The sequence below is a fragment of the Pan troglodytes genome, chromosome 8, assembly GCF_028858775.2.
Source record: "Pan troglodytes isolate AG18354 chromosome 8, NHGRI_mPanTro3-v2.0_pri, whole genome shotgun sequence".
In the NCBI taxonomy this organism is placed as follows: Eukaryota; Metazoa; Chordata; class Mammalia; order Primates; family Hominidae; genus Pan; species Pan troglodytes.
In genome coordinates this window covers 138,752,551-138,777,463 of record NC_072406.2, presented here as the reverse complement: position 1 = coordinate 138,777,463, position 24,913 = coordinate 138,752,551, and the positions used below count along the sequence as shown (strand labels likewise).

The 24,913-nt window shown below is 44.0% G+C and overlaps 1 protein-coding gene across 5 annotated transcripts in view; it reads left to right on the top strand.

The window, feature by feature from the left end:
• C10H10orf90 (chromosome 10 C10orf90 homolog) overlaps window positions 1–24,913 on the top strand; it is a 260,276-nt gene that overhangs the window by 7,069 nt on the left and 228,294 nt on the right. For all 5 annotated transcript variants that reach the window (XM_054659989.2, XM_009459494.5, XM_009459493.5 and 2 more), the window contains exon 2: window positions 16,807–16,879. In XM_054659989.2, the coding sequence (XP_054515964.1) occupies window positions 16,807–16,879 (73 nt within the window). The remainder of the gene's footprint in view (window positions 1–16,806; window positions 16,880–24,913) is intronic.

The following is a 24,913-nucleotide window of genomic DNA, read 5'->3' as shown; positions in this document are numbered from 1 at the left end:
AGGACAGTGTGGAAGCCAGGACCACTGCGTGCAAGGAGAGCTGAGAGACGGAGATGGAACAAAAGAGGCGGGTGTCAGCTGATTCCTGAATTGCCTCATTGAAGCTCACCACAGCTGTGTGAGACACATGAGGCCTATTTTTCCAAAGAGAAAATTCTGTGAGGCCAGAGAGATGGTGCAGGCTGCACAGTGACACAGTTAGGAGCGGCGGAAGGAGGATTCCATCTATGTTACGTCTTCTTCTGCAGATTGTACTTCTCAGGTGGTGCCGGGTGCGGGGCAGCACATCTCCTGACAACAACAGCTAGAACCCAGGGAGGTTCAGAGCTAACTACAGAGAAAGTCAACTACACCAGAATCAAGTGGTTAGGAGCAGTTATCATGCCCCTCTAAATCGGGTGCTCTTTCTCTTTCCTTCTGATTGAGACATTTGTCCCTCCGCAGCTTTCTCACTGAGAACTTCCTTACAGTTCTGAGGACCACGTGTGTTCTTACCACCCTCTGTTTTTGCCACTCTAGGTCCTCTTCCTCCTCTAGTGGAGCAGACGGATTAAAGAGGAAACACTTGGGCTGGCTCTTGTAACAAATATGTATTAAGGACCTACTATGTGCCAGGAACTGTGGTAGGTGCTGGGGACACAGAGGTCAAAGAGGCTTATCATCTGATCAAGGAGGCACCCATCCCAATGATGCCAGGCCAGGGTGTCTACCCAGAGTTGTGGATCCAGAGAACTCAGCAAGAATGCACGGAGGAGACCTTTGGGCACATTCTTTATGGAAGAGTGGGAGGTTTCCAGGCGTAGGGGGACAGAGAGAGTATAGGCAAATAGGGAAGGGGAGGACATTTTAGGCAGAAGGAATGGCAATTTCTGAGTGGGGGCACAGGAAGGGAAGACCTAAACAGAACCCAGTAGTCTCTCTGAGCTGAGGAGACACAGGGTGTGACTGTAATTTGCAAGGCACACTTCTTGAGAGGAAAAAAAAAGAGCTCCAGAAGTTTGCTTCAGGCCCTCTTAAGTCTGGCTGAAAATTAATCTGTGCTGTGTAGGGAGAAAGTCTCTATGACCAGACAGAGAAAACTGGCAAGGAAAGAACACCTTACTGGGGAGCTGTGACATGAGCCCTTCTCAGCACTACCTCAGAGCCATGAATCATTCGGGTCCTTTACCACCTGGAATGTAGAGACCTCACTGAATACAGGGAAAATCACCTAGAGCCCCGAGAAGGGTCATGTCTTAGTAGTGCGGCTAAACTAGCCTCGGTAAAGGTTACCCTAGATCCACCCATAATAATTTTAAAACCAGTTGTTGAAATAATCAAGCCATTCCTCAAGTGGTTTAGCTGGCAAACAAAGTTCAACCTTTTTTTTTTTTTTTTTTTAACAAGACTACAACAAAATCCAGCAAGCAATAATACAAAATTTACCATGTCTGTCATCCAATCAAAATTACTAAACATTCAAAGAATCCAGAGCATATGACTCATAACCAAGATAATACTGGTTAGTAAAAACAGATTCATTAATGATGCAAATGAGAGAATTAGCAAGCAATGATCTATTAAAAGGCTATTACAAATATTATAATTATGTTGTTCTCCCTTTAAATTCAAGGATTTAAGAAAAGACATCACTATAATGGGGCAAGAAATGGATGATTTTTTAAAAAGAACTTCTTGATAAGAAAAAAATGACACTATCTAAAATGGAAATTTTACTGGATGGGATTAACAGCAGATTGGATGCTGCAGAAGAAAAGATCAATGAACTTTCCAAAATGAAGACAAGAGAGAAAAAATAAAAAAAAGAGAGAGAGAGCAAGAGTGAGATTCGGAGAGGGAGAGACAGCAAGAAAGAGCACTGTAAGATCTATCTGACATCATTTTGGTCAATTTCCATCAGGGAACTGGGAACTTGTGGGGAAACCATATCCACATTTCAGCCAAACCAAGGGAGAGAAGAGATGGCAGATGACAGGTGGTGGTGTGATTAAGAGAAAGAGCACTGGGTTGAGACTGTCTGGGTTCTTACTAGCTGAGTGACCTTGGCAATTTTCTTGTTCTCTTTGAGCCTAGTTTTCTCATCTGTATTCATATGAACAATGATAATATCTGCCTTATAGCATTGCTGGGGGCATTGAAAGAGATAACCTATATAAAGGGTTGAGCCTTGGAATTGGCATGGAGGCTGTACCCCATGAAAATGAGTTGTTGTTGTTGTCCAAGTTTGAACATACGTTTTCCTGCCATCTCCAACTCTATCATAGAGCCATGGCACAAAGACGTGGCCCCTGGGTGCAAGCAAATTGTAACTAGTACTTTATGGATGCTGCTCCTGTGACCTGGAGGATGATATCAAGAAGCCCAACACACATATGATTAGATACACAGAAAGAATGTGGGGGAGGAGTGAGGAGAAAAAAGATTTGAAGAAATAATGGCTAAAAGTTTTCCAAGTTAATGACATTTGTGTCAAGCACACAATAGCAGAAGCCAGATTCTCAAGGTTGTCCCATGCCACGTTAAGTGTTTCCAAAATCATGGTCCACAGGGTTAACAGTAGGGGTTCTCCAGTCCAAGGGAAATGATCACCATGCACAAATTAACTGAAGCAGCTAGCTGCTGTACTTATGACTGAGATGATATCAATTTCAGGCAGGATCATGTATTGTGTCTGTTATGATTGGCTATTAGAAAAAGGAAAAAATCTGGCAGACACCATCTGTATTTGTTTTTTATTGCTGCCTAACAAATTATTACATACATAGCAGCTTAAAACAACACCACTGATTATTTGTAGATCAGAAGTCCTGGTGTAGGTTAGTTAGATGGCTTCTCTGATTAGGATGTCTTCAGGTTGAATCAAGGTGTCACCTGAGACTGTGATCTCTGAGGCTTTGGGATCCTCTTCCAAGATCACTGGTTCTTGGCAGAATTCAGTTCCTTGTGGCTACAGTACTAAAGTCCCCATTTTCTTACTGGCTGTTAGCCAGAGACATTCTCAGCTTTTAGAGGACTGCTTCAGGTCACTGTCTGAGGCTCTAGCCGTGGGCAGCTCACAATATGTTGTTTGCTTCTTCAAGGCCAGAAGGAGAATCTCTGCTACTTTGAATCTCTCTGACTTCTATAAAAGGCTCACCTGACTAGGTCAGGCCTGTCTGATATAATCTCCCTTTTGATTGACTCAATGTCAACTGATTAGTAGCCTTAATTATGTCAGTAAAACCCAACCCTTTTGCCATATAATGTAACTTAATCATGGATATGATAGCCCGTCACATTCATAGGATCTTTTCACCATCAAAGACAGGGGAACATATAGGGCGTGTACACCAAGGGGAATCTTAAAAATCATCTGAGTATTTGGCCTGCCACACTATATTTTAAATTTTTGCATCTGTGGAGTAAAGGAAATAGAAGGAGCCCTTGGGATTGAAAGCACGTAGGTTGGAGTCTCTGTCTGGGAGCTCCATGAGGCAAAGTGCACATCATCTGCTCTAGCTCACCATGTGCCCCTGGCACCAGACCAGCACTCAGTAGACGTTTGTGGGATGCATTATGAACGAAGAAATGAATAAACAGAAGTGCATGCGGTATGTGTTAGATGAGCACCTGGGGCCAGGGTGCATGATGGTTGATTACTCAGTGCATGTAAGAGATCTTCCTTGATTCAATACTTACATTAGTCTATATTACAGATTCACTCATTTTTCAGTGATCACAGACAGACAGATGGACAAACAGGTAACAGCTCTAGTTTGTCCAAATGAAGCTAAAAATGAAGGTCACTTTGTTTGATCAATGTTTTCATTAATCCAATTCCAAAAAGCAGAATTATTTAATTTCCTCTCTGTGAGTCTAATTTTTATCTCTTCTCCATCTAGAAAGGACTTTGAGACAGCTCTAAAAATGAGTATCTTGGAAAATATCCCAAATTTAGGAATAATAACGTATTAGAGAAACCAATAGGGCCGAAGACAAATGGGAGAAATATTTTCTCAAAGTAAACAACACGTTGCTTGCTATTTTATGTCTAATGCAAGCAACCACCTCCCAGCAGAGTAGCTAGCAGCCAGGGGCAAGTGCATTGGCAACCAAGGGCCTATGTCAGGGCTCAGATGCCTCTGATTCAGCCCTCAATTTACAGAAAGTTCACAGATCCCCTTATTTTAGCCACAAATGCACTCAACTCCTCACTGATGCTTTCTGGAAACTGCCAGCTTCTCAGTGCATGGCTCTAGGTTGGCTGCCTCATATTGCGCTAGTTTTCAAGGCAGCCTGTTTGGTGGTGATGTCCTGGGTCAGCTGTGTGAAAGGGACTTGGCTATTGGATATGCAGAGAGGCTCAGAAGTGAATGGGAGATGCCGTGTGCTTATATCCTCACTGCTGATTGGAAGTAGGAAAGCTCTGTAGTTCCCAATGCGTGCAGCCACTGTGCTGGCTGTCAGATATACAGGAAAAGAAACCATGAAGACTCTGTGGAGTAGCTCCACAATAATGGCTATTTATTCAGGTTCAGCCTCTGCAATCTGGAGGAAGCTTGCGAAATGAAAATCTGATTCCCTTGTTTTAAGACTAGGGAAAGGGCTAGGAGCAATGGCTCACGCTTGTAATCTCAGCATTTTGGGAGGCTGAGGTGGGAGGATCATTTGAGCCCATTCAAGACCAGCCTGGGCAACATAGTGAGACCCCATTTCAATCGATCAATCAATCAATCCATGAAAACCGAGGAAAATTGTCAGCAATGGTACTAAAATACAAATAAGTTTCATTCTATTCTGTAGTCTTTCTCTTGACTTTTTTACAGTGTTTTAAATTTGCTATTTAATGGTGGTCTAAGTAAAAATTAAAATGGTAAATTATTATCACAAATTTTACTGTTCAGCTTTACATTGTGCAATGACAGTTTTAACACAAATACAAAAACCATTTAGCTCACAGGTGGATTCACCTAAATGACAGAGTTCATGTTTTTTGTAGCTTATAGACGCATATATGTATTTCATTCAAACCAGAATAATGGAAGTGCTGCAAACAACAACTCAACTGTTTTTAATTTCATTGCTTCCTATAATTTTACCAATATTCTCTGCCCTTTGGCCTGCTGATGAATGAGGAAAGACTACAAGGAAAGGAACTAGGGTTGCCCTGTCTTTCTTTTCCTTCTGTGTCATCACTTCAGCATAAGTGGCTGGCTATACAGGGAAGTAGCATGAGTAAGAGAGATTTTGATAGGGCTACTGATCACTCATGTTTTTCAGAACATCACTGCCTTCTGTCTGCCTTTGAAGTCAGTCTGGTTCCAATGGGAAGCGGGACCTCATGGCTGTTGGCATTTCAACGTCCTTGTTCTGGGACAGAATGCGCTCACCTTGTACTCACTGTGCATCTTCCTGAACTCCCACACCCAGACTTTGTAGGTTCACCCAAAGTCTGTGAATGAGGAGCACCTTATGTCAATGGGGTGGTGAAGGAGTGCATGTGCCTCCTCTGCCCCCAGCATGCCCCATAGTCCTGTTGGCTGCCACAAAACACAAGTTCAAAGACAAAATATTGGTAGCTGGGCACAGTGGCTCATGCCTGTAATCCTAGCACATTGGGAGGCCAAGGCAGGCAGATCACCTGAGGCTGGGAGTTCAAGACCAGCCTGATCAACATGGAGAAACCCTGTCTCTACTAAAAATACAAAAATTAGCCAGGTGTGGTGGCGCACGCCTGTAATCCCAGCTACTCGGGAGGCTGAGGCAGGAGAATCATTTGAACCCAGGAGGCAGAGGTTGCAATGAGCTGAGATGGGGCCATTGCACTCTAGCCTGGGCAACATGAGTGAAACTCTGTCTCAAAAAACAAAGAAAAAAAAAAGACAAAGTATTAAAATGTTCAAGATGGTGATATCAAAAGCACAGCCCCACAAAGGAAAAAAAATTGATCAACTGGACTTCATACAAATGGAATATTGGGTGCATTAGAGGACGCTCAACAGAGTGAAAACGCAGCCCACCTTTGGATGAACTGTGAGGATATGATGCCAAATGAAATAATCCAACACAAAGGGACAAACGTTGTTGTACTCTGCTTACACGAAGAACCCGGAATTGTCAAATTCACAGAAACAGAATGTAAAATAGAGGCCCCCAGGGGCTGGGAGGAGGAGGAATGGGGAATTATCATTTAATAGGTACAGAGATGCTGTTCGGGATGATAAAAAGGTTCTGGAGATGGTTAGTGGTGATGGTTGTACAAATTGTGAACGTGCTCAATTGTGAACTTGAAAATGATTTAAATGGTGAATTTTATGTCGTGTATATTTTACCACAATTAAAAAAAAAACATTCAAAATAGTGACATTAAACTGAATGAATGGCACTTCTGAGTACTGGCCCCTATGCAGATTCACGGGTCTCACACCCATGAAACTGGCCCTGCACTTACCTGTGTTTACAGAACACGAAGTATGAATGCCTGGGATGGTTGTCAGTTACAGGTTCTTTTGTTGGACAGTGAGATCCCTGAGGTCAGGTGCATGTCCTGTTTCCCGAACTAGTTGTATGTTTGTTGAATTGAAATTCTAAGCTAAGTTGAAGCTTATTCACAATATATTTGTTAAAAATCAGCCTTATTAAGATATAACTTACATACATGATTACTCATACATTTTTGAAGCATACAGTTGATTTTGTTGTGACAAATGGGTACAGTTGAACTCCAGTACCAAATCGTGACATAGGCCATTTCCACAAGCCGAAAAGTCTCCTGTGCCCTTTGCACTCAACGCACTTCCAAGCCCAGTCCCTGGCAGCCGCCCGTCTGCTCTCTAAAGCTATAGCGTTGCCTGTTCTGAAATGTCTTGTAGCTGAAATCCTGAAGTATGTAGTATTGTGTGGCCGTGATAAATTTCGGTTACAACTTCTAGCATCTTAATTAAAGAAATGATGTTCTACTGAGGCAGCAGAGGAGCAAGGGCTTGGCCTTGATCAGGTGACCTTGGATATGAATCCTGACTCTTCCATTCATTAACTCTTCAATTTTTCATGGACTCTTAGCTGCCTCAGTGTCAATTGCCTCACATGTAAAATGGAGTTACTAAGAGTACCTTCTTCTTGTGCTGCTTTGAGGCTTGAGTAAGTTGTGTATGAGAAGTACTTAGGGGAAGCCCTTGGCTCACAATAAGAACCCAAAAAGTTATTGATCACATTATTATTGATGTTATTATTAATAAGAATAACATTTCTTTGCCTTTAGAATGGGATTACAGTAGTACCTTCCTTTGGGAGTTGCCATGGAGATTACATAATGCCTGTGAAGCATTTAGAATGGTGCCTGGCCCTTGGTAAGCACTCCATGGTGTGGCTGCTACGATTTTTCTGTTATAAAGCTCTTAAGGACCAAATTTTCTAGTGTTCAATAAGCAGAAGTTATCACTTCCCCTAATTCTGAGAAGGTGTGAAAGTCAGCCACGAAAAGGACTCCTTTCTGTCAGTCTGGCTGAAAAAAATCACAGAAAGCAACCACCAGTGGTAAAATATACCAAATCTGAAGGTCTTCTCCCCCCTAGGCCCAGGGCATGCATGTCATGGAAACAGGTGAGCCAGGGAGCTGGAAATGCCTTTGTTCTTCTTCTTCTTCTTCTTCTTTTTTTTTTTTTTTTTTTTTTGTTTTGTCTCTGTTGCTTTGAAAGAAGAAAAACAACAATTGAGTTAAAAGTTAAAGGGTCAAGTGGTCTATTGAATTCCCAGAACTCTCTGAGGTGTTCCAAAGTCAGAGTAACTTCAGTGTATTTGATTTCAAAGTATTTCAAACTGTTCAGGACTCTAATTGGGGGAAAGTAGGAAGTGGTGGTAAACAATTCCTGGGGAAGGACGTTTCCACACAGAATGAGAAATGGACTCAGTTCTAGAATCATCAGCTCACATTGTCAAGTACAGCTCATTCTATTGCACTTTACTTTATTGTACTTTGCAGATATCACATACTTTACAAGTTGAAGGTTTGTGGCAATCGTGTTGGTCAAGTCTATCTGTGCTGTTTTTCCAAAAGCATGTGCTCACTGGGTGTCTCTGTGTCACATTTTAGAAATTCTCACAATATTTCAAACTTTTTCATTATTATATCTGTTTTGGTTATCTGTGATCAATGATCTTTTATATTACTATATATATATATTTTTGAGACAGAGTCTTGCTCTGTCGCCAGGCTGGAGCGCAGTGGAACAATCTCGGCCCACTGCCACCTCCGCCTCCTGGGTTCAAGCGAATCCCCTGCCTCAGCCTCCCTAGTAGCTGGGACTACAGACACGTGCCACCATGCCCAGCTAATTTTTTGTATTTTAGTAGAGACGGGGTTTCACCATGTTGACCAGGGTGGTCTCGATCTCATGACCTCATGATCCACCCACCTCGGTCTCCCAAAGTGCTGGGATTACAGGTGTGAGCCACCGCGCCCGGCCTCATATTACTATTGTAATTGTCTTGAGGTGCCACAAATTGCACCCAGAAAACATACCAAACTTAATCAAGAAACTGCTCCAACAGCCAGTTGTTCTCTCACCTCTCTCCCTCTCTTAAGCCCTACCTATTTCCTGAGCTACAAAAGTATGAAAATTAGGCTAATTAATAAGCCTCTGAGTGTTCAAGTGAACGCTCAAGTGGCCTCTGAGTGTTCAAGTGAAAGGAAGTGTTCACATCTCTTGCTTTAAATCAAAAGCTAGAAATGATTAGTTTAGAAATGATTAAGCTTAGTGAGGAAGACATGTCAACAGCCCAGTCAGGCTGAAAGCTGCGCCTCTTGTACCAAAGAGTTAGCCAAGTTGTGAATGCAAAGGAAAAATTCTTGAAGGAAATTAAAAGTGCTACTCCAGTGAACACAGGAATGATAAGAAAGTAGAACAGCCTTATTGCTGATATGGAGAAAGTTTGAGTGGTCTGGATAGCAGATCAATCCAGCCACAACATTCCCTTAAGCCAAGGCCTAATCCAGCCATAATTCTATGAAGCCTGAGAGAGGTGAGGAAGATACATAAAAAAAGTTTGAAGCTAGCAGAGGTTGGTTCATGAGGTTTAAAGAAATAAGCTGTCTCTATAACATCAAAGTGCACTGCGAAGCAGCAACCCTAATGTAGAAGCTGCTGCAAGTTATCCAGAAAATAACTGATGAAGGTGGCTAAACTAAACAACAGATTTTCAATGGAGACTAAACAGCCTTCTACTGGAAGACGATGCCTTCTAGGACTTTCATAGTTAGTGAGGTAAAGTCAATGCCTGGCTTCCACAGGACAGGCTGGCTCTCTTGTTAGGGATAATAAAGCAGGTAACTTAAGTTGAAGCCAATGCTCATTTCCCATTGTGAAGATCCTAGGACCCTTAAGAATAATGCTAAATCTACTCTATCTGTGCTCTATAAATGGAACAACAAAGCCTGGATCACAGCATATCTATTTACAGCATGGTTTATTGACTATTTTAAGCCCATTGTTAAGACCTGCTGCTTAGAAAAAAAAAAGATTCCTTTCAAAATATTACCGCTCATTGACAATGTACCCAGTTACCCAAGAGCTCTGATGGAAATGTACAAGAAGATTAATGTTGTTTTCATGCCTAACACAACATCCATTTTGTAGCCCATAGATCGAGAATTAATTTCGACATTCAAGCCTTATTATTTCAGAAATACATTTCCTAAGGCTATAGCTGCCATAGAGAATGATTCTGCTGATGAATCTGAGCAAAGCAAACTGATAACCTTCTGGAAAAGATTCACCATTCTAGATGCCATTAGGAACATTCATTATCCGTGAAAGGAGGTCAAAATAGCACATTAACAGGAGTTTGGAAGAAGTTGATTCCAACCCTCATGGATGACTTTGAGGGGTTCGAGACTTCAGTGGAGGAAGTAACTAAAGATGTTGTAGAAATAGCAAGAGATCTTGAATTAGAAGTGGAGCCTGAAGATGTGACTGAATTGCTGTAATCTCATGATAAAACTTTAATGGATGAGAAGTCACTTCTTATGAAGGAACAAAGAAAATTGTTTCTTGAGGTGGAACTATTCCTGGTGAAGATTCTGTGGACATTGTTGAAATGACAACAAACGACTTAGAATATTCTATAAATTTGTTGATAGAGCAGTGGTGAGGTTTGAGGGGATTGCCTCCAAAGTCGAAAGAAGTTCTACTGCGGGTGAAATGCCTCCAAACAACCTCACATGCTACAGAGAACTGTTTTGTGAAAGGAAGAGTCAATTGATGCAGCAAACTTCATTGTTGTCTCATTTTAAGGAATTGCTACAGCCACTGCAGCCTTCAGCAACCACCACCCTGATCAGCTGGCAGCTGTCAACACCAAGGCAAGACCCTCCGCCAGAAAAAGATTGCAACTTGTTGAAGGCTCAAATGATTAGCATTTTTGTTTTAGCAGTAAGTATTTTAAAATTAAGGAATGTACATTTTTTGACATAATACACCTTTAATAGAATATAATATAGTGTAAACAACATTTCTATGTCCTGGGAAGCCAAAAAATTCATGTGGTTTGCTTTATTGTGATAATCTGCTTTATTGTGGTGGTCTGCAACTGAACCCCCAATATCTCTGAGGTATGCCTGTAAAGAGAAAATGTTACAAATGATAAGAAACATAATAGAACATGCTGAAAGGAATACTTAAGGAATCTGGGGAAATCTACCTCTTTCATATACAAAACAGTTCAGCTAAATTTGACTTGGTAACTGGGTACTTAACATGCCTATATTTTGGAGTTATTCTCCCCTCATGGCTGATGTTTGCATAGAAATCTCCAGCCAAGTGCTTCATCCTTGCTGCTCTCGCTTATACCTGCAAACACACAGGGAGTTGAAGTCACCTGATGGGAAAATGAAGAGTGAATGCTCTGCAGACCACATCTCATTAGACAGCCAGGGGAGGCTGTCTTCCTCCATGTACCTCCAATAGCAGAAATAGTAGGAATAATATATCCACTTTACATCCTGATTCATCTCATTTTCATATCAGAACCCCACCAGCCACCACCCTTGAAAACAAAAGTGAAGGAGAAATAAAGAGAGACAGATAGATTGAACTGCAGCATCCTCATTCGGATCCTAACAAGGGAACAATCCTACCATTTGCAATCAGATAAGGGATATTATCTCGGTAATAAAAGGCAATTGAGAATCTAAATGAAAAATCTAATGCTTTTCATGCTGATTTATTTTAGATTAGAAAAAGTTAAACCAGATGAAAACATGAAGAGATGAAGCATGAAGAGGGAATCATAGTAGAGCGATAAATCTCAGTTTTGAGTTATTGTAGGTGCAGGGTTGCATTAACCAGAAAATACACTGCTGATCCATAAACTGATCTGACATTAATTATTGTTGCGGAAGGGTTCAGAAGATTGAATAAAAACATGCAACGCTGGCAAAGATCAATCTTGCGTCTAGATTAGCGGTAGAGAGTACCTATCATACCATCCCCACTAGAGTCTGTGCTCACCAACCAATCAGCAGTCCAACCTGGAACCGTCCATCGCATGTGCTGTCTGCCCTCTGGTGGAGCCTCCTACATCCCTTGGAGGAGACATTCAGATGCTGAAAAGAGATAGTCCTCTTTCCTTTGGACTCCAATAATGTCTATCTTTATCTTAAAGAGAAGATGCAGCCAAAAATCCACCTTTGGTCTTTACCTCCTTGGGATCCAAGTAGACTTGGGATGTCTCCTCTGTTTTCTCTGCAAACTACGCACATGTCCAGACAGGCAAAGTTAGTGGGGGAGGGCACTGGCAGCAGTGTTCTGTATAGACTCTGGGAAATTCTCAGCTGTTTTCTCCCATCTCTTCTTTCCTGCTGTGTATAACGTTTCTGTCCCTGTTCTGCTTGCTTAATGGAAAACCCTAACCCAGAAGCTGGCGATGAGTATTCATCAAATGTCCACAGTACTGATTGACAATCCTCCATCTCAGACTCTTGGAATCAGATGTGACTCAACAATAATTTTTTTATTTTAAAAAGATAATATTGTGCAATAACTCCATCAGAATCTGAGGTAGAACTCTGTAATTAAGCTTAATTAATAAAATGTATGAATATTCACACTCAATGGAATAAATTAATATCATAAATAGCCTTAGGTTAGTTCAGGTAAGGTTTTGCTGTCAGAGTAGTTTGCTACAAACCCAGGGAGAAAAACTCTTGGAATACAGAGCTTTGTGCATGTTAGCATTGCAGATTAGGATCCATAGTGAGTACTCAGGTATCTTGAAGGGAGAGTCAGGAAACAACAAAAACAGTAAAATATTTGCTCATTTGAGTCCAGCTATGATGGCAGGATTTGGGAGAACAAGTGAGGTAATGCAGGAGTTGCTTTGTAAAGCATTTAGTCTTACATATATGGGAGGTTCTACTATTATTGCACCTACAATGTTTAGTCAAAGCTCATGGGAGCACTGCTTCTGGCTGCGGATGGAATTCGTAGGTCAATGTGATGTTGATGTTACCATTGTCTTAGCAGATACCAGGCTTGACCACAGAATTTCTGCAGGGTGGGTCTGGCAGGATTGTACCTGTGAAGTGGCAGGTGGTTGGCGGGTGGAAGGAAGGCTGGACCAGGGTCAGGAGGGCTGGTGTAGGTGACAGAGCCACCGTTTTCTTGTTCTTGGACACTTAGGTTTCTTATCCTTTCTGGGCCTGAGTTTTGTTATATATATCTTTAAAAATCTATGTGTCCTAGTCACCACCTTTCAGGGAATTTGGAGAATCAAAATGAAGTCATGTGAATATCGGAGCTTTGCCAGCTGGGGCATCCCACTCTATCAAGGAGTGTCATGATTTTCTTACGGTACTTGATCCTAATCATAGTTCTCTATTCCCTAGGACTGATTCTAATAGCATGGGTTCCAATGTGGGGTCCTTTACTAAATTACTAGGGGGGTGTGACTTTGGGCAAGTTACTTACCCTCTTTGTGCCTCACTTTCCAGCTCTGTAAAGTGGAAATAATAATGATCACGCCTCTGTGACAGAGTTGTTAGACGATCCTGTGAGGATTAATTGCCCTCAATGATAGCTCCTCATGTGACCCCAGGCTTAAATCAGGCCTATGAGTCACTGGGAACGGAGGTGAAAAATGGTTCTTAAATCTTTTTCCCATTGTGTGGCTTTGGTAAACTACCGTTTCCATTCACTAAATAACACCGTAATGTCTTCAGAGACTTAAGGGAGACACAGTCTTGAAAGGCCTGAATTAGGAGTCACTTAATGATCACTCACGAAATAGCAAAGGCTGATCAGGCTCTCCCTCGGAGTAGTAAATACTAAAAATTGGAGTCAACCTTTGGTTTATTGGGGAAAATATTTCCACTTGTAAAAAGAGTGCCACATAAATCCCAGGCATTGCAGGCCGGAGGCTGGCATCTCCTGTTAACTCCTGACCTTGATCGGGAACTCTGCCCTTTCCCTCCCTCTCCCCTCCCGTCCCGTTTTCCTCCCTCCCCACTCCCTCCCGAGCTCCCATTCTACCTTTTCCCTTACTACTTCCTTCCTTCCTTCCATCTTTTCTCCTCTCCTTTCTTCTGCAAACATCCACTGTGTTTCTCATTAACACCCACCACGGTGCTGGACACCAGAGATGTACAGGTAGGCCCTGCTCCCAGCAACCTCTGGGTCTCAGGGGGAGGCAGACCTGGTTGGGTGAGGAGGAATCCATTAGCAAGTGAGGCCAACAACTTTCTTCTCATGGGGGTTATGGTTGAGGGAAGATGCAGACATCGGTTGTAGATTCACATGCATCAGTGTGTATTTACAAACCAAGGCAAGTGCTCTGAAGGAAAAAGAATGCTTCTGCAGGAGCTTATAAATCAGAAACCTGACCTTGGTTTGAAGGCAATGTCAGGAGAGACACGCATGTGGGCAGGTCATGTGAGCCAAGCTCCAGAAGGACCAGGGAGACGTGTTATGCAAGTAGGACAATGCGTGCGAGGGCCCTGTGGTGGGTGAGCGTGTGACCAATCAAGGAGATGAGGGGAGCTCATAGAGTGTGTGGCAGGAGAGAGATGCCCAGTGAGTGATGCCACAGAGATGAGCAGGGGCACCACCAGGGCCCTCATCAGACTTTACCCTAATGGCAATGGAAAGTGTGGCTCTTCTGCGTGAAAGGATTACAGTGAGAAACCAGCAGAAAGCAGAGTCCACGCCAAGTCTTTGCAGGATGTTGTGACTGGACTAAGACCTGGGGTCCAGCTGACGAAAGAAGTTCCTGAATCACCCCATCGTTGAAAATTCTTGAATCAATAGTGCCCATAGCCTGTAGAACATGGTTCTGGGCTTTGGAGAAGCCAGGCATTTGCAGAACGCTGTGGGTCTTAGTTAATTTGCCATCCATTGTGAATTGCTGGTGGGGGGGGGAGAGAGAGAGAGAGAGAGAGAGAGAGAGAGAGATCATCTGTGATCCAAACCAAAGCACTTCAGTGTTTGTTACTTAATGGCAAGGCTGGGGCTCTTGACTAACAACTACGTGGTGCATCAGGAGCTTTTCAAGTGAAAATTAATTCTGTGTTGTCATATCTCAGGTTAACTAACTTGCTAGACTTGATAGAGTTACATTAAAAATATGCATAACAATCTTTCTTAAAAGAACCACACAAGACAACAACCCAGGAGAGAAGAAGCTTAAAATTTCCACTATGCCAGTTTCTCTCTGCATCCCTCCACCTCCAAGACAGCCTCCAGATCTACCTGATTGGTGTGAAGCAGTGGAGAGATAACTTGCTGCTTCTGACAGACTTAAGATTTAAATTATTTTCCAGCCCCATATACAATGTTACAGCATTTTTATTTCCTTCCCTGAAAGTTTTTATGCATTATCCAATATTTCCCATGGCGCATCTACGCTAAGTCTGAGAAAAAGATATATAGAAGTATAATGGCTATATAAGTATTGCCAGATATAGTCAAATAGCCAAATAATGATACTTAGTGTCTTAGTCTTCTTTGTGCTGCTATAGCAGACCATCTGAGACTGTGTAATTTATAAAGAACAGAAACTTACTTCTCACAGTTCTGGAGGCTGGGCAGTACAAGATCAAGGTACTTGCATCTGGTAAGAGCCTTCTTGCTTCTTCCTCCCTCCCTCCCTTCCTGTGCATTTTGAAATCCTCAAAAACCTTCCTTTTATTCATTGGTAGAGGTAACCCAGGAGAAAATGGAAGTACATCCTTATTACAATCTGTAGTTGTTTCTTGGGAGAATGAAGAAATTCCAAGATGTTCCTGATTAAAAAAAAAAAAAAAACATGGCAGAGGAGCAGAAGCGAGCAAGCCCACTCCTATAAGCCCTTTTAAAAACAGCAGCATTGATTCATCCATGAGGCAGAGTCCTCATGACTTAAACACCTCCCACTAGGCCCCACCCTCAACACCGTTGCACTGGAGATGAAGTTTCCAACACATGGATTTTGGGGGACACATTTAGACCATAGCACTTAGTAACAAAAACAACATTTGGAACACATTGGCTAAAAGCTAGCGTGTTGGGTCTAACTGGCCCGATCTGATTCCTGGCTCCATCACATCCAGCTAGGTGACCTTGGCCTGTTACCAAACTGAAGGCTTAGCTTTCTGAGCTTTCACAGTGGAGCTAAAAGAAGCATACCTTTCTGAGAGTTGGGAGAATTCAATGAGAGGATGTATGTAAAGCACTGAGCATACATAACCAGTATATGTGAAGTCTCAATAATTTTCAGCACTTATTAGAATTAATAATCACATGGCTGATAGGTGGTGGCTGAGTTGGGCCATGGGGAGGGGCAGAGATGGTAGAAAATAACTCTCTGGATCTCAGCCCAGGTTAGGTCCTTGTCCAACCCCATTCTTTCTCTTCCACTATGGGATCGGGGGGAAGCCAGACTTCTCCTTGGGATGGAAGAAGTGCTTGGCTACAGATTCCCCTCTGCAACCCCAGAGCTGGTTGCCCAGATGCAGGGGATGAGAAGGGGCCGATAATGGGAACCGAACACCAAAAAGTTTAACTCAGCTTCGGGACTGGGACATGAACTGAGGCCCACAATTAGAGCCCAGCTCGTGCTCTATGACTGTGTTGCCCCTTCAAGTCATGCCAAGATGATGACAGGACCATCAGGACAGTTGCTCTCCAGCTTTGGGGCGAGGTCACAGGATATTCCAAGGGACGACAGGGGTAGGACAAACCCAGTATGGAATGAGATGTTCTGGAGTCTCATTAAAGTTAGAAATCAGAGCCAAAAGTCTCACCCTCAGCAAACTGCTTTGAGTATAAAATCACAAAAGAAATCTTTACCTTTTGGCAGAAAAAGTCAGCAAAACAGTCATACCTGCAGACAACAGAATAGTTTCCTATACATTCTGCTTATTTTCACTGGGTCCTAAACGCCTGAAATTGAATGGCTCATAGTTAATCAATTTATCAATATTTATTGAATGTCCAGCTTCAGCCAAGCACCCATTCAGCACTGTGATGGGCCAGAAGAGAAATATTAGATGTGGTTCCTTGATCTGCTAACCAAATCCACGGCAAAATCAGTGTTGGCTGAATTTTTCTACTTTCCTTTCCTCCCTCCCTCTTTTCCTGTGCATTTTGAAATCCTCAAAAACCTTCCTTTGAGTCATCGATAGAGGTAACCCAGGAGAAGATGGAAGTAAGTCCTCATTACAATCTGTAGCTGTCTCTCAGGAGAATTGAGAAATTCCAGGATGTTCCTGATTAAAAAAATAATGTACATTATTAAAGATTATATATCTGGCAAATCAAAATATGAAATTGGGAAATGTTTCTGTTTGTTTCCTAGATCCACAGTCGACTCTTCTCATCCCCCAAAGATCATTCTGCCTGGGAAAGAAATGAAAGTCTTTCCAATGCAGGTAAAGGACTGGGGCCTGCCCAGGCAGGGTTCCCTTTCAAGCCTTTATTTACTCTCTCTCTCTCTCTCTCTTTTATTTTTATTAATAATGGAATGTACTTTTGAGCCTAGTTTTTCCCCAAACGTGAGATGATAGCTCAGTGGCTCTGCCAAGATTTGAAGCTGATTTGAATTTCTAAACAGCCAGGCAGTGAGGCTAAAGGATGCCACAGGCACAGCGGTGACTTCAGGGGTGCCTTTGGAACCTGAGCTCCCTGCAGAGCGTGGAGCATGTGGGTCAGGCCAGCATGCAGCAGGCCTCCATCAGGGATGAGTAATGGGACAAATATGAATATTCTCAGAACCAAGTGGATGCAATTTAAATATAGGCAGGATATGTGCATTCATAAATCTTTTTTATAAAGCTTCCATTCTTAGCCACTAAACTGTAAAAACGCTAGGTGAGATGGTTACAGTTCATAACTTTTATTACGTTTGTTAACATAAATGATGTGAAAACCAGCTCCCCTGCCCCACTCTTTGTGAGCAAAATCCCACAGATTTAGTCCAATGTTCCGATGGAACTGTAATAAGACTACTGGGTTAATCGACTATTTCCATTCAGAGACTAATAAATTCAATTCTAAAAGAATGTTTTAATGTCACAATTTTATTTCTTAATCCTCATTTTAATTTTAATTTATAAATGTGGCAGATGAGCCGCTATAGATGAAAAGTGCATGAGATTATGTGTGTGTTTGTATGTATGTGGATGTGGATATATATGCATGTATGTATACATGTACACACACATAGACACATTTATATCTTCTCTCCACCACCTGCCTATAGCAAAGATTTCAGGGACCTGAATTCCTTTCCAAAACTGACACCGTCAACCCAAGACAAAAACATTACTTGAAACAAGCTTTCGTGTTTAATCCTTTCTGGTAGTCCCGAAGCATGGTTTACAGCTTGTTCTTTTTTTTTTTTTTTTTTTTTTTCAGACAGGGTCTCACTCTGTCACCCAGGCTGGAGTGCAGTGGTGCTATCATGACTCACTGCAGCTTTGAACTCCCGGGCTCAAGCGATCCTCCCACTTCAGCCTCCCAAGTGGCTGGGACTACAGGCACGCACCACCATCCCTAGCTAGTTGTTTTGTTTGTTTGTTTGTTTGTTTGTTTGGTAGAAAGGGGATCTTGCCGTGTTGCTTCGCCTGGTCTCAAACTCCTGGGCTCAAGCAACCTGCTCACCTCAGCCTCCCAAAGTGCTGGGATTGCTGGCATGAGCCACTGCACCCAGCCTCCAGCTTTTTAATAGTGACAGATATTTAGTTTGAACTCTTTGAAAACTTAGCCCAGAAATTTCCTGTAGTGAGAACATGAATCCATTTGCAGGCACTTCTTGTGGTCTGAACAGCAAAGGCAGGCTCCCAAAACCTGTCTGGTTACTTGCATCCCACAGGGAGTTTGGGGACACTGAGAAGAGTGCCATGTTTTCCTCAGAGCACTCAGAGGTGGCCGTGAGAACAATGAGGCCTGGTGACTTAAATGTGGATGCCTCGGTCCTCTTTATCTTAGGACCGGGCACTTCCACAGTGGATGCCTACTGGAGAGGGGCTGAGCACTTTAATGGCTTAGGAATCAAGCCCATGCTGGCCGGAGGCTAGAGGTTAACGGTGCAGGCTGCAGGGAAATTGCTCAAGCAACCCTGGGTCGGGAGGGAGACAGAGCTCTTGGCTTTGTATCTTTTTTTTTTAGTCTGCCAATATGTGCTGATTATGGAAGAACACTTGAAGGCAGTCCTAAACCTTGAGTACATTCTAGTAGAAGGCAAGGAGTCAGACCTAAATGGGTTTCACGCTTCCCGGCAGGGCTGATTCTCCAAGGCACCCTCTCATGTTTTCTGTGTCTTCCCGCAAGGTTGTTTCCATCTGTTCAAGAGAAATTGCACTGGGTACTTGTTTAAAATGGTAAGACAGATTTTACTGGAGTTCTGCAGTGGAGGAGGGAGACTTCAGCGCAGGACTAAGCTCAGCTCTGAATACAGCAAGGGCAGCTGGAGGTTTACAGCCAAAAGGCAGAGTGAGGAACTCAGCTGATGGAAAATTACAAAGAGGAACTTAGTATCTAAGGTGGGGGAAGGTGAACATGATTAGCCATCAAGGGTGGGGGGCATTCTCCCTAAACTGGCTTAGCAGGATTCTCTCTGATCCTGGGCTCAGAGGGATTCTCACTAATCCTAAAACTGGGCTTAAAACAGGCCAAGGGTGAGGCCTAGTCAAGAAGAGGGCCCAGAGGACCCTGGCTGAGGTTTGGTCAAGGAGGGAGTCCAGTTGCACCTTTTCTACAAAATGAGGGCTAAGCAGCCACCCGTGCCCTCTGGGCTCTCCATGGCCGGCCTTTCTGCCTCGGGAAAGAACAGGGAGTTTAGCTCAGGACTAGAGCCCGTGTTTCCATGCTCATCAGAAGGGCCTGGGACCAGGATGAAGTCTTTCTTAGCCCTCTCAGTGGCTTTGGGAAACCCAGAGAACAGAGTTTTAGGTCAAACTCTGGGTTTGGAGACCAGAAACCCACTATTGTAGACAAAGGGAAACTGTTGTAAGGAAACCAGTGAACTTCATGGGAGGATGAGGCACTGGGGTATAGAAAGACAGGAACCAAGGTTGCTACTTGGGCCCTGGCAGCAAGAGCGTGCGGACCCTTACCTGGAACTGCTGGGTCAGGCGCCATGCTGACCCGACCATCAGTCAGGAGGCAAGGTCAGAAATTAGATGTACAACTTCCAGAGACCCAATCCTGGGGGTGATGAGCTAGTGGGGCAATGTTCTAGAAGGAATCCGTGGGCCAGGCGTGTATCTCAAAAGGCATAAGTAGGCCCGTAGAATCTCCAGCTTGGGAAGGGCCACAGAGGTCCTTCTGTCTAGCTTCTCTGAGATGTCTGATGTTTTAAACCCCTCTTAATCATCCCCACGCAGGAATGGGGAAGGCCCTGTGGAGTGGGCTGGCCACATAGTAAACTTCAGGGACAGGGGACTCACTCTGTTTTAAGGCAGCCCATGGCAGGCTCACACAGCAGGAATTGTTAGAAAGCTTTTCAATGGCATTAAGCCAAAATAAATCAGCCTTCTCACCTATTTTTAATCTGTATTTATTAGGTAGGCAAAGAGGAACAATGAAGTATTTTGAAGTTGCTGGAATACACTATCTGATCCAAGTGCTAGGAAGACAACTCTGTTGTGATATTCCAGGTGGCAGGTAATGTGGGTTTAGCTGGGGCAGTGGTTATGGTGGCTAGAACTTTTGGAGCCCTAGAAATTAGTCAAATTATTTACATGCTGTTGGGGTAAGGGAAAAGTTAAAGATGTTCTTGGATAGATAGTGCTGTCATTCATAAGGTAGGGAACTCAGGATCCAGGAGGCTTATGGGGTTAGTGGGGTGCTGGTGGGAGGATCCTGAGTTTGTGGTGTTTGGAAACTCTACGTGTGAGAGGTCAGTGTGACCTCATCTGCTCCAGATGCTCAGGAAGCAGCTGGCAGTGTGGCATAGAGATCAAGAGACAGGTCAGGGTTGTAAATCTTGATATCATCATGGTGTACACGAGGGTGGTATGCGAAACCATGAGAATGGCTGAGATTACAGCGGGAGAGAAGGTATGAGTTGGGAAGAGGATGGAGCTGCAAAACCAGGAGGAGCCACATGTGTGGGGTGGGAAGAGGAGCACTGTCCTGAAAACCACAGAGCAGACATCAGAGTTTTGTATTTTTTTTTTTTTTGAGACGGAGTCTTGCTCTGTTGCCCAGGCTGGAGTGCAGTGGCACAATCTCGGCTCACTGCAAGCTCCGCCTCCCGGGTTCATGCCATTCTCCTGCCTCAGCCTCCTGAGTAGCTGGGACTACAGGCGCCCACCACCACTCCTGGCTAATTTTTTGTATTTTTAGTAGAGACAGGGTTTCACCGTGTTAGCCAGGATGGTCTTGATCTCCTGACCTCGTGATCTGCCTGCCTTGGCCTCCCAAAGTGCTGGAATTACAGGTGTGAGCCACCACACCCGGCCTTGTCTTTTAAATTGAAGTATGTAGTGCCGGCATTGACCTTGCCATCAATTAGCAATTCATCTTTGGAATGGTCCTTCCACTTCCTCATTTCTTGGTTTGCTCTTAGACAAGGGTGCTTTTGGATGCTGTGATCTTTATGAAGCTGCTCTAAACTTCAGTGATGCGGGTGGTAGCCTCCAGCAGCAGCTCCATCAGTGGGGTATTTGTTCCAAACAGGGTGCATAGAGCCCAAGCAGGAAATCAGAATTGAATGTCATCTCTGAATTTTCATTTCTGCATCCTTCATTTTCACAATGAAGCTATTCACCTCCTCAGTCACTGGAAATTCCAAGACTGGGAAGGGTGGGGAGTGGATTTCTTATAGTTAAATTGTCCTCCTGGCAGGGCCTTTGAAATTTCTTGGCCTGTGTAAAAGATTAGTTTACTATGATTAATAGGATCTGAACACGAAAGGAGAAAACAAATGTAGGAAGGGTGACTATTCTGTCCAAACTCACATCTGCTTTTAAAATCAGAGAGAGGTAAAAAGTCCCTTTCAGATCCCCATTCTGCATGTTACAAAAAGATTTTGTAACATTTCCCCATCACTGTGCTACCTGTCTGCCGATGAGACTGCTTGGTCTATGGATTGAGGGCGATTGGAAGTCAGGTGTCTAGTTCAGCCATTTCTGGGGAAATCATTTAGGGGAAATGTAAATAGAGAGGGAAATGATGAAGGTCACTTGGAACTTTTAATGACTAATTCACTTGGTTTAGGGAAAAAGGAGGGGGCGGATGGCAGGGGGCGTGGAATTTTCTCCCTTCTGATCGATTTAACCTGACCTTTACAACCTTCAGTTTTTAAACTTTGATTGATGAGTGGGATAAAGTAATTATATTTCACTTAAAACTTGAGGATGATTGTTCTTTTATTCCAGATTTTACAAAAGCAGTGATTTGCTTCCTTCATAACAATAGTTTCTATTTCATTAGTACTGAATTAAACCATTACCTATACCCTTCGTCATGATTCAAGGAAGGGTTGTTCTAGGATCCCTTAAAAACATCCCAGAACCTGGTGTGAGTTACATTTATTTTCTCTTCCAGAAGAAGCCACTTGTAAATGCAGCTTCTCTGTTAACAAGGTATAGAAGGGACACCACATTTATCTGTTTACTTTCCCTGAAACACCTGGTTTTTAGGAAGGCTCTAATTTTTGGAATTTCAGTGTGTGGATTATCTTTTGTTACAGAAACCGTTTCATTGTACCTCACTCCATCTGCCTCCTTCCCATAGATTTCTCCCTGCCCATGGGAGAAGCCATGTATTCAACAATTTATAAGAGTATCTCCAATCAATGCAACTTCTCCAGTCAAAAATCACATCAGTCCCCAGAGGACAAAATATAAGCTCCTTGGCATAGCATTTAGTGCCTTTCCCCCTCAGAGTCTGATTTATTCTTCTGGGTTTTTCTCCAGGTCCATGGCCTCGCAAGTGCTCTTCACCCAGCCCTTGCCTATCTCTCTCCTTGTCCAGAGACTCTTCTGTCTGAAAACCCTTCTATATGTTTCCGTTGATAAAACCCTTTCTTTTGACTGAAGCTTCATTCAACCTGCCCCACCCCACCCCAGGTCTCTCCAGGGCATTTTGTCGATTGCACAACCACAACCACAATCCTTTCACATGACCTTGCTGACTCATCCTTTTTCTCTCCAGGACCGTGGGCTCTGAGTGTAGGGACCTTATTTTCTCATCTCTATGTTTCCAAGCTCAGGGATCAGCAGGGAGAAGTGGTTCAATAGACTGAATGGCATCATTTGTATGAAGAAGCTATTGGAGCCATTTCTCCTTCAGAGGCTCTCACTTTACCCTCCCAGGCAAACCTGCGGAGCAGGGCGGGAATCAGCGTGTGAGTGGCTGAGAACCCCACGGGGAAAACATCTGCCTTTCTGCTCTTCAAGAGCTTTGAGCAACAGGCTTCTGACCTGCTCCTCAGCTTCCCTTGTTGAGAGGGACAGAGGCTCCCCCAGAAGTGGCTTGGATGGGGTCTGCTTGGTGTTTACTTCAGCTAGCATCCACCCTGCCGTGCACAGCGGCGGTGGAAAAAGGCAGCATCGCTTTTCTGATCACTGGAGAATAAAACGCATTTACTCCTGCTTCCTGTGGAGGCCATAAGGGGATGCATTTGAGTCTGTTGTGCCTGCTTGGGTAGGATGTTATTAGAGAGAAAATAGACCATCCGGCCCTTGCCACTGTGTGACACCTGTGTGTCCTCTTATGAAGAGCCGCTGTGCTTCTGTGCCATCTTCTACTCTGCTTCGTGGCTCCCTGGGCCTTGACCCCCAATTTTGCTGCAATCACCCACAAATAGTGCAATAAGCAACTGTTTCCCCCTGCATGAGTTTCTGCTCTAATTTGGCCTTTGCCTATCACCTGGTAACGTAATGTAATTTAAAAAATAATTGGTAAAACATTGTACTACGAAAGGAGCTCAACTGCAGATTTCGCAGTCTATATAGCTTTGTGTCAGACAGAAATGCATCAGCCAGATTTTACAGCTTCCTCTCAAAAGCATGAATGCTCAGTTACTGCCTCTTGTGTACCAAGGCAGTTGGCAACAAGACTTCATCCAGATGTGAGGAAATCAGACATTGGGGTGGACATGTGGGGGACAGTCCAGGAGACCCCGTGTCTCATTCTCAGAAGAGTGGAATGAGGAGACCTACCCATGATTTCAATGAATTCCCCCTCTGAAGTGTTTGAGCCCTTCTACCTCGCCATGGGTGTCAGGGTGGGCACCTTTGGGCATCGGTATCCTGATCTGAATAAAGGAGCCAGGTCTGAGAGACAGGCGTCTGGCACTGGTTTTTGGTTTTGCTTAGAAGGAGCACCTCCTGGGGAGATATCGTTAAGAGGCCTGAGTATCATGGCTGAGCAGCAACCGCACACCATGCGCCATGGAGACGAGATTTTCCTGCAACCACAGAGCAAGATAAATAGCTTTGAGTTGGCAGCAGTTGTCAACTGGAGGGGTGCATCTGAATCACCGATCAAGCCTACAACAGAAATAGGTCTCCAGGCCTCGCCCAGGCCTGTAGCATCAGAGCCTACAGGTGTGCAAGAAGTTGTCATGAGCATCCCTGTGAAAACCACCACTCATGGTCTTTTGGAGTTTGCTGGGTTTTTAAGAAAGAAAGGTGTAATATTTGCTCATCCAAGTGATTGTCGTTCCCCCATGTCTAAGAGTTACTCAGCGTAAAGTTATTCCATAAAAGGCTGTTTTAATGGCCTCCTCTTCACCCTGGTGGTGAGGGAAGGATTGCTGCTCTAGCGTGATGGAAATGCCCACACATGATACCCAGCACTGGACAGTTGAGGTCAACAGCTGTTTATTAGCCACATACACTCATGGCTCCAGGGAGGAGGGCTCCGTGAGGACTGCACTGAGGAACCGTGTGAACACATTGGGTCTGTGGGAGGCAGGCTTTGTAGTAAAAAGAGGGCGGGGTGACCTCGGGTTCCTGTGATCCCGTGATAAGGAGGGCTGTTTGGCTGGGGGAGCTTATCTGAGGGAGCAGCGTGGGAGAGGAACTATGATAGGCCGTCCAAGGCCCTCATCATTTTCCCCAGATGTCAAGGCACACGTCATACTGGACCTCGATGTTAGGCCTTTCACCAGGAGGGCCTGGCAGGGGGAGAGAGAAGATGTAGAGGAGTGGGCAGAATGAGACCAGCTGGGACCCAGGGGTCAGCACACCTGCTGATCCAGGTGTGCTAGAAGGTGTGACAGGAAGTTGAGACTTGGCTCCTAGGGGCGTGGTGAGAGGTAAGTGTGGACACCAACCAGGCAAGAGGCAGTGTCAGGGGTGCAGCAAGAGGACACAGAGTCCTCAGAGGAGGCACATTTGGGTGACTGGGAATGTAGGGTGGGGATACAGTGGAAAGAGGTGGTGCCCAGGTCCCACACACATCCCTGGCTCATGACCAGCCCCATCCAGAGCTCCTGAGGTCCCAGGATC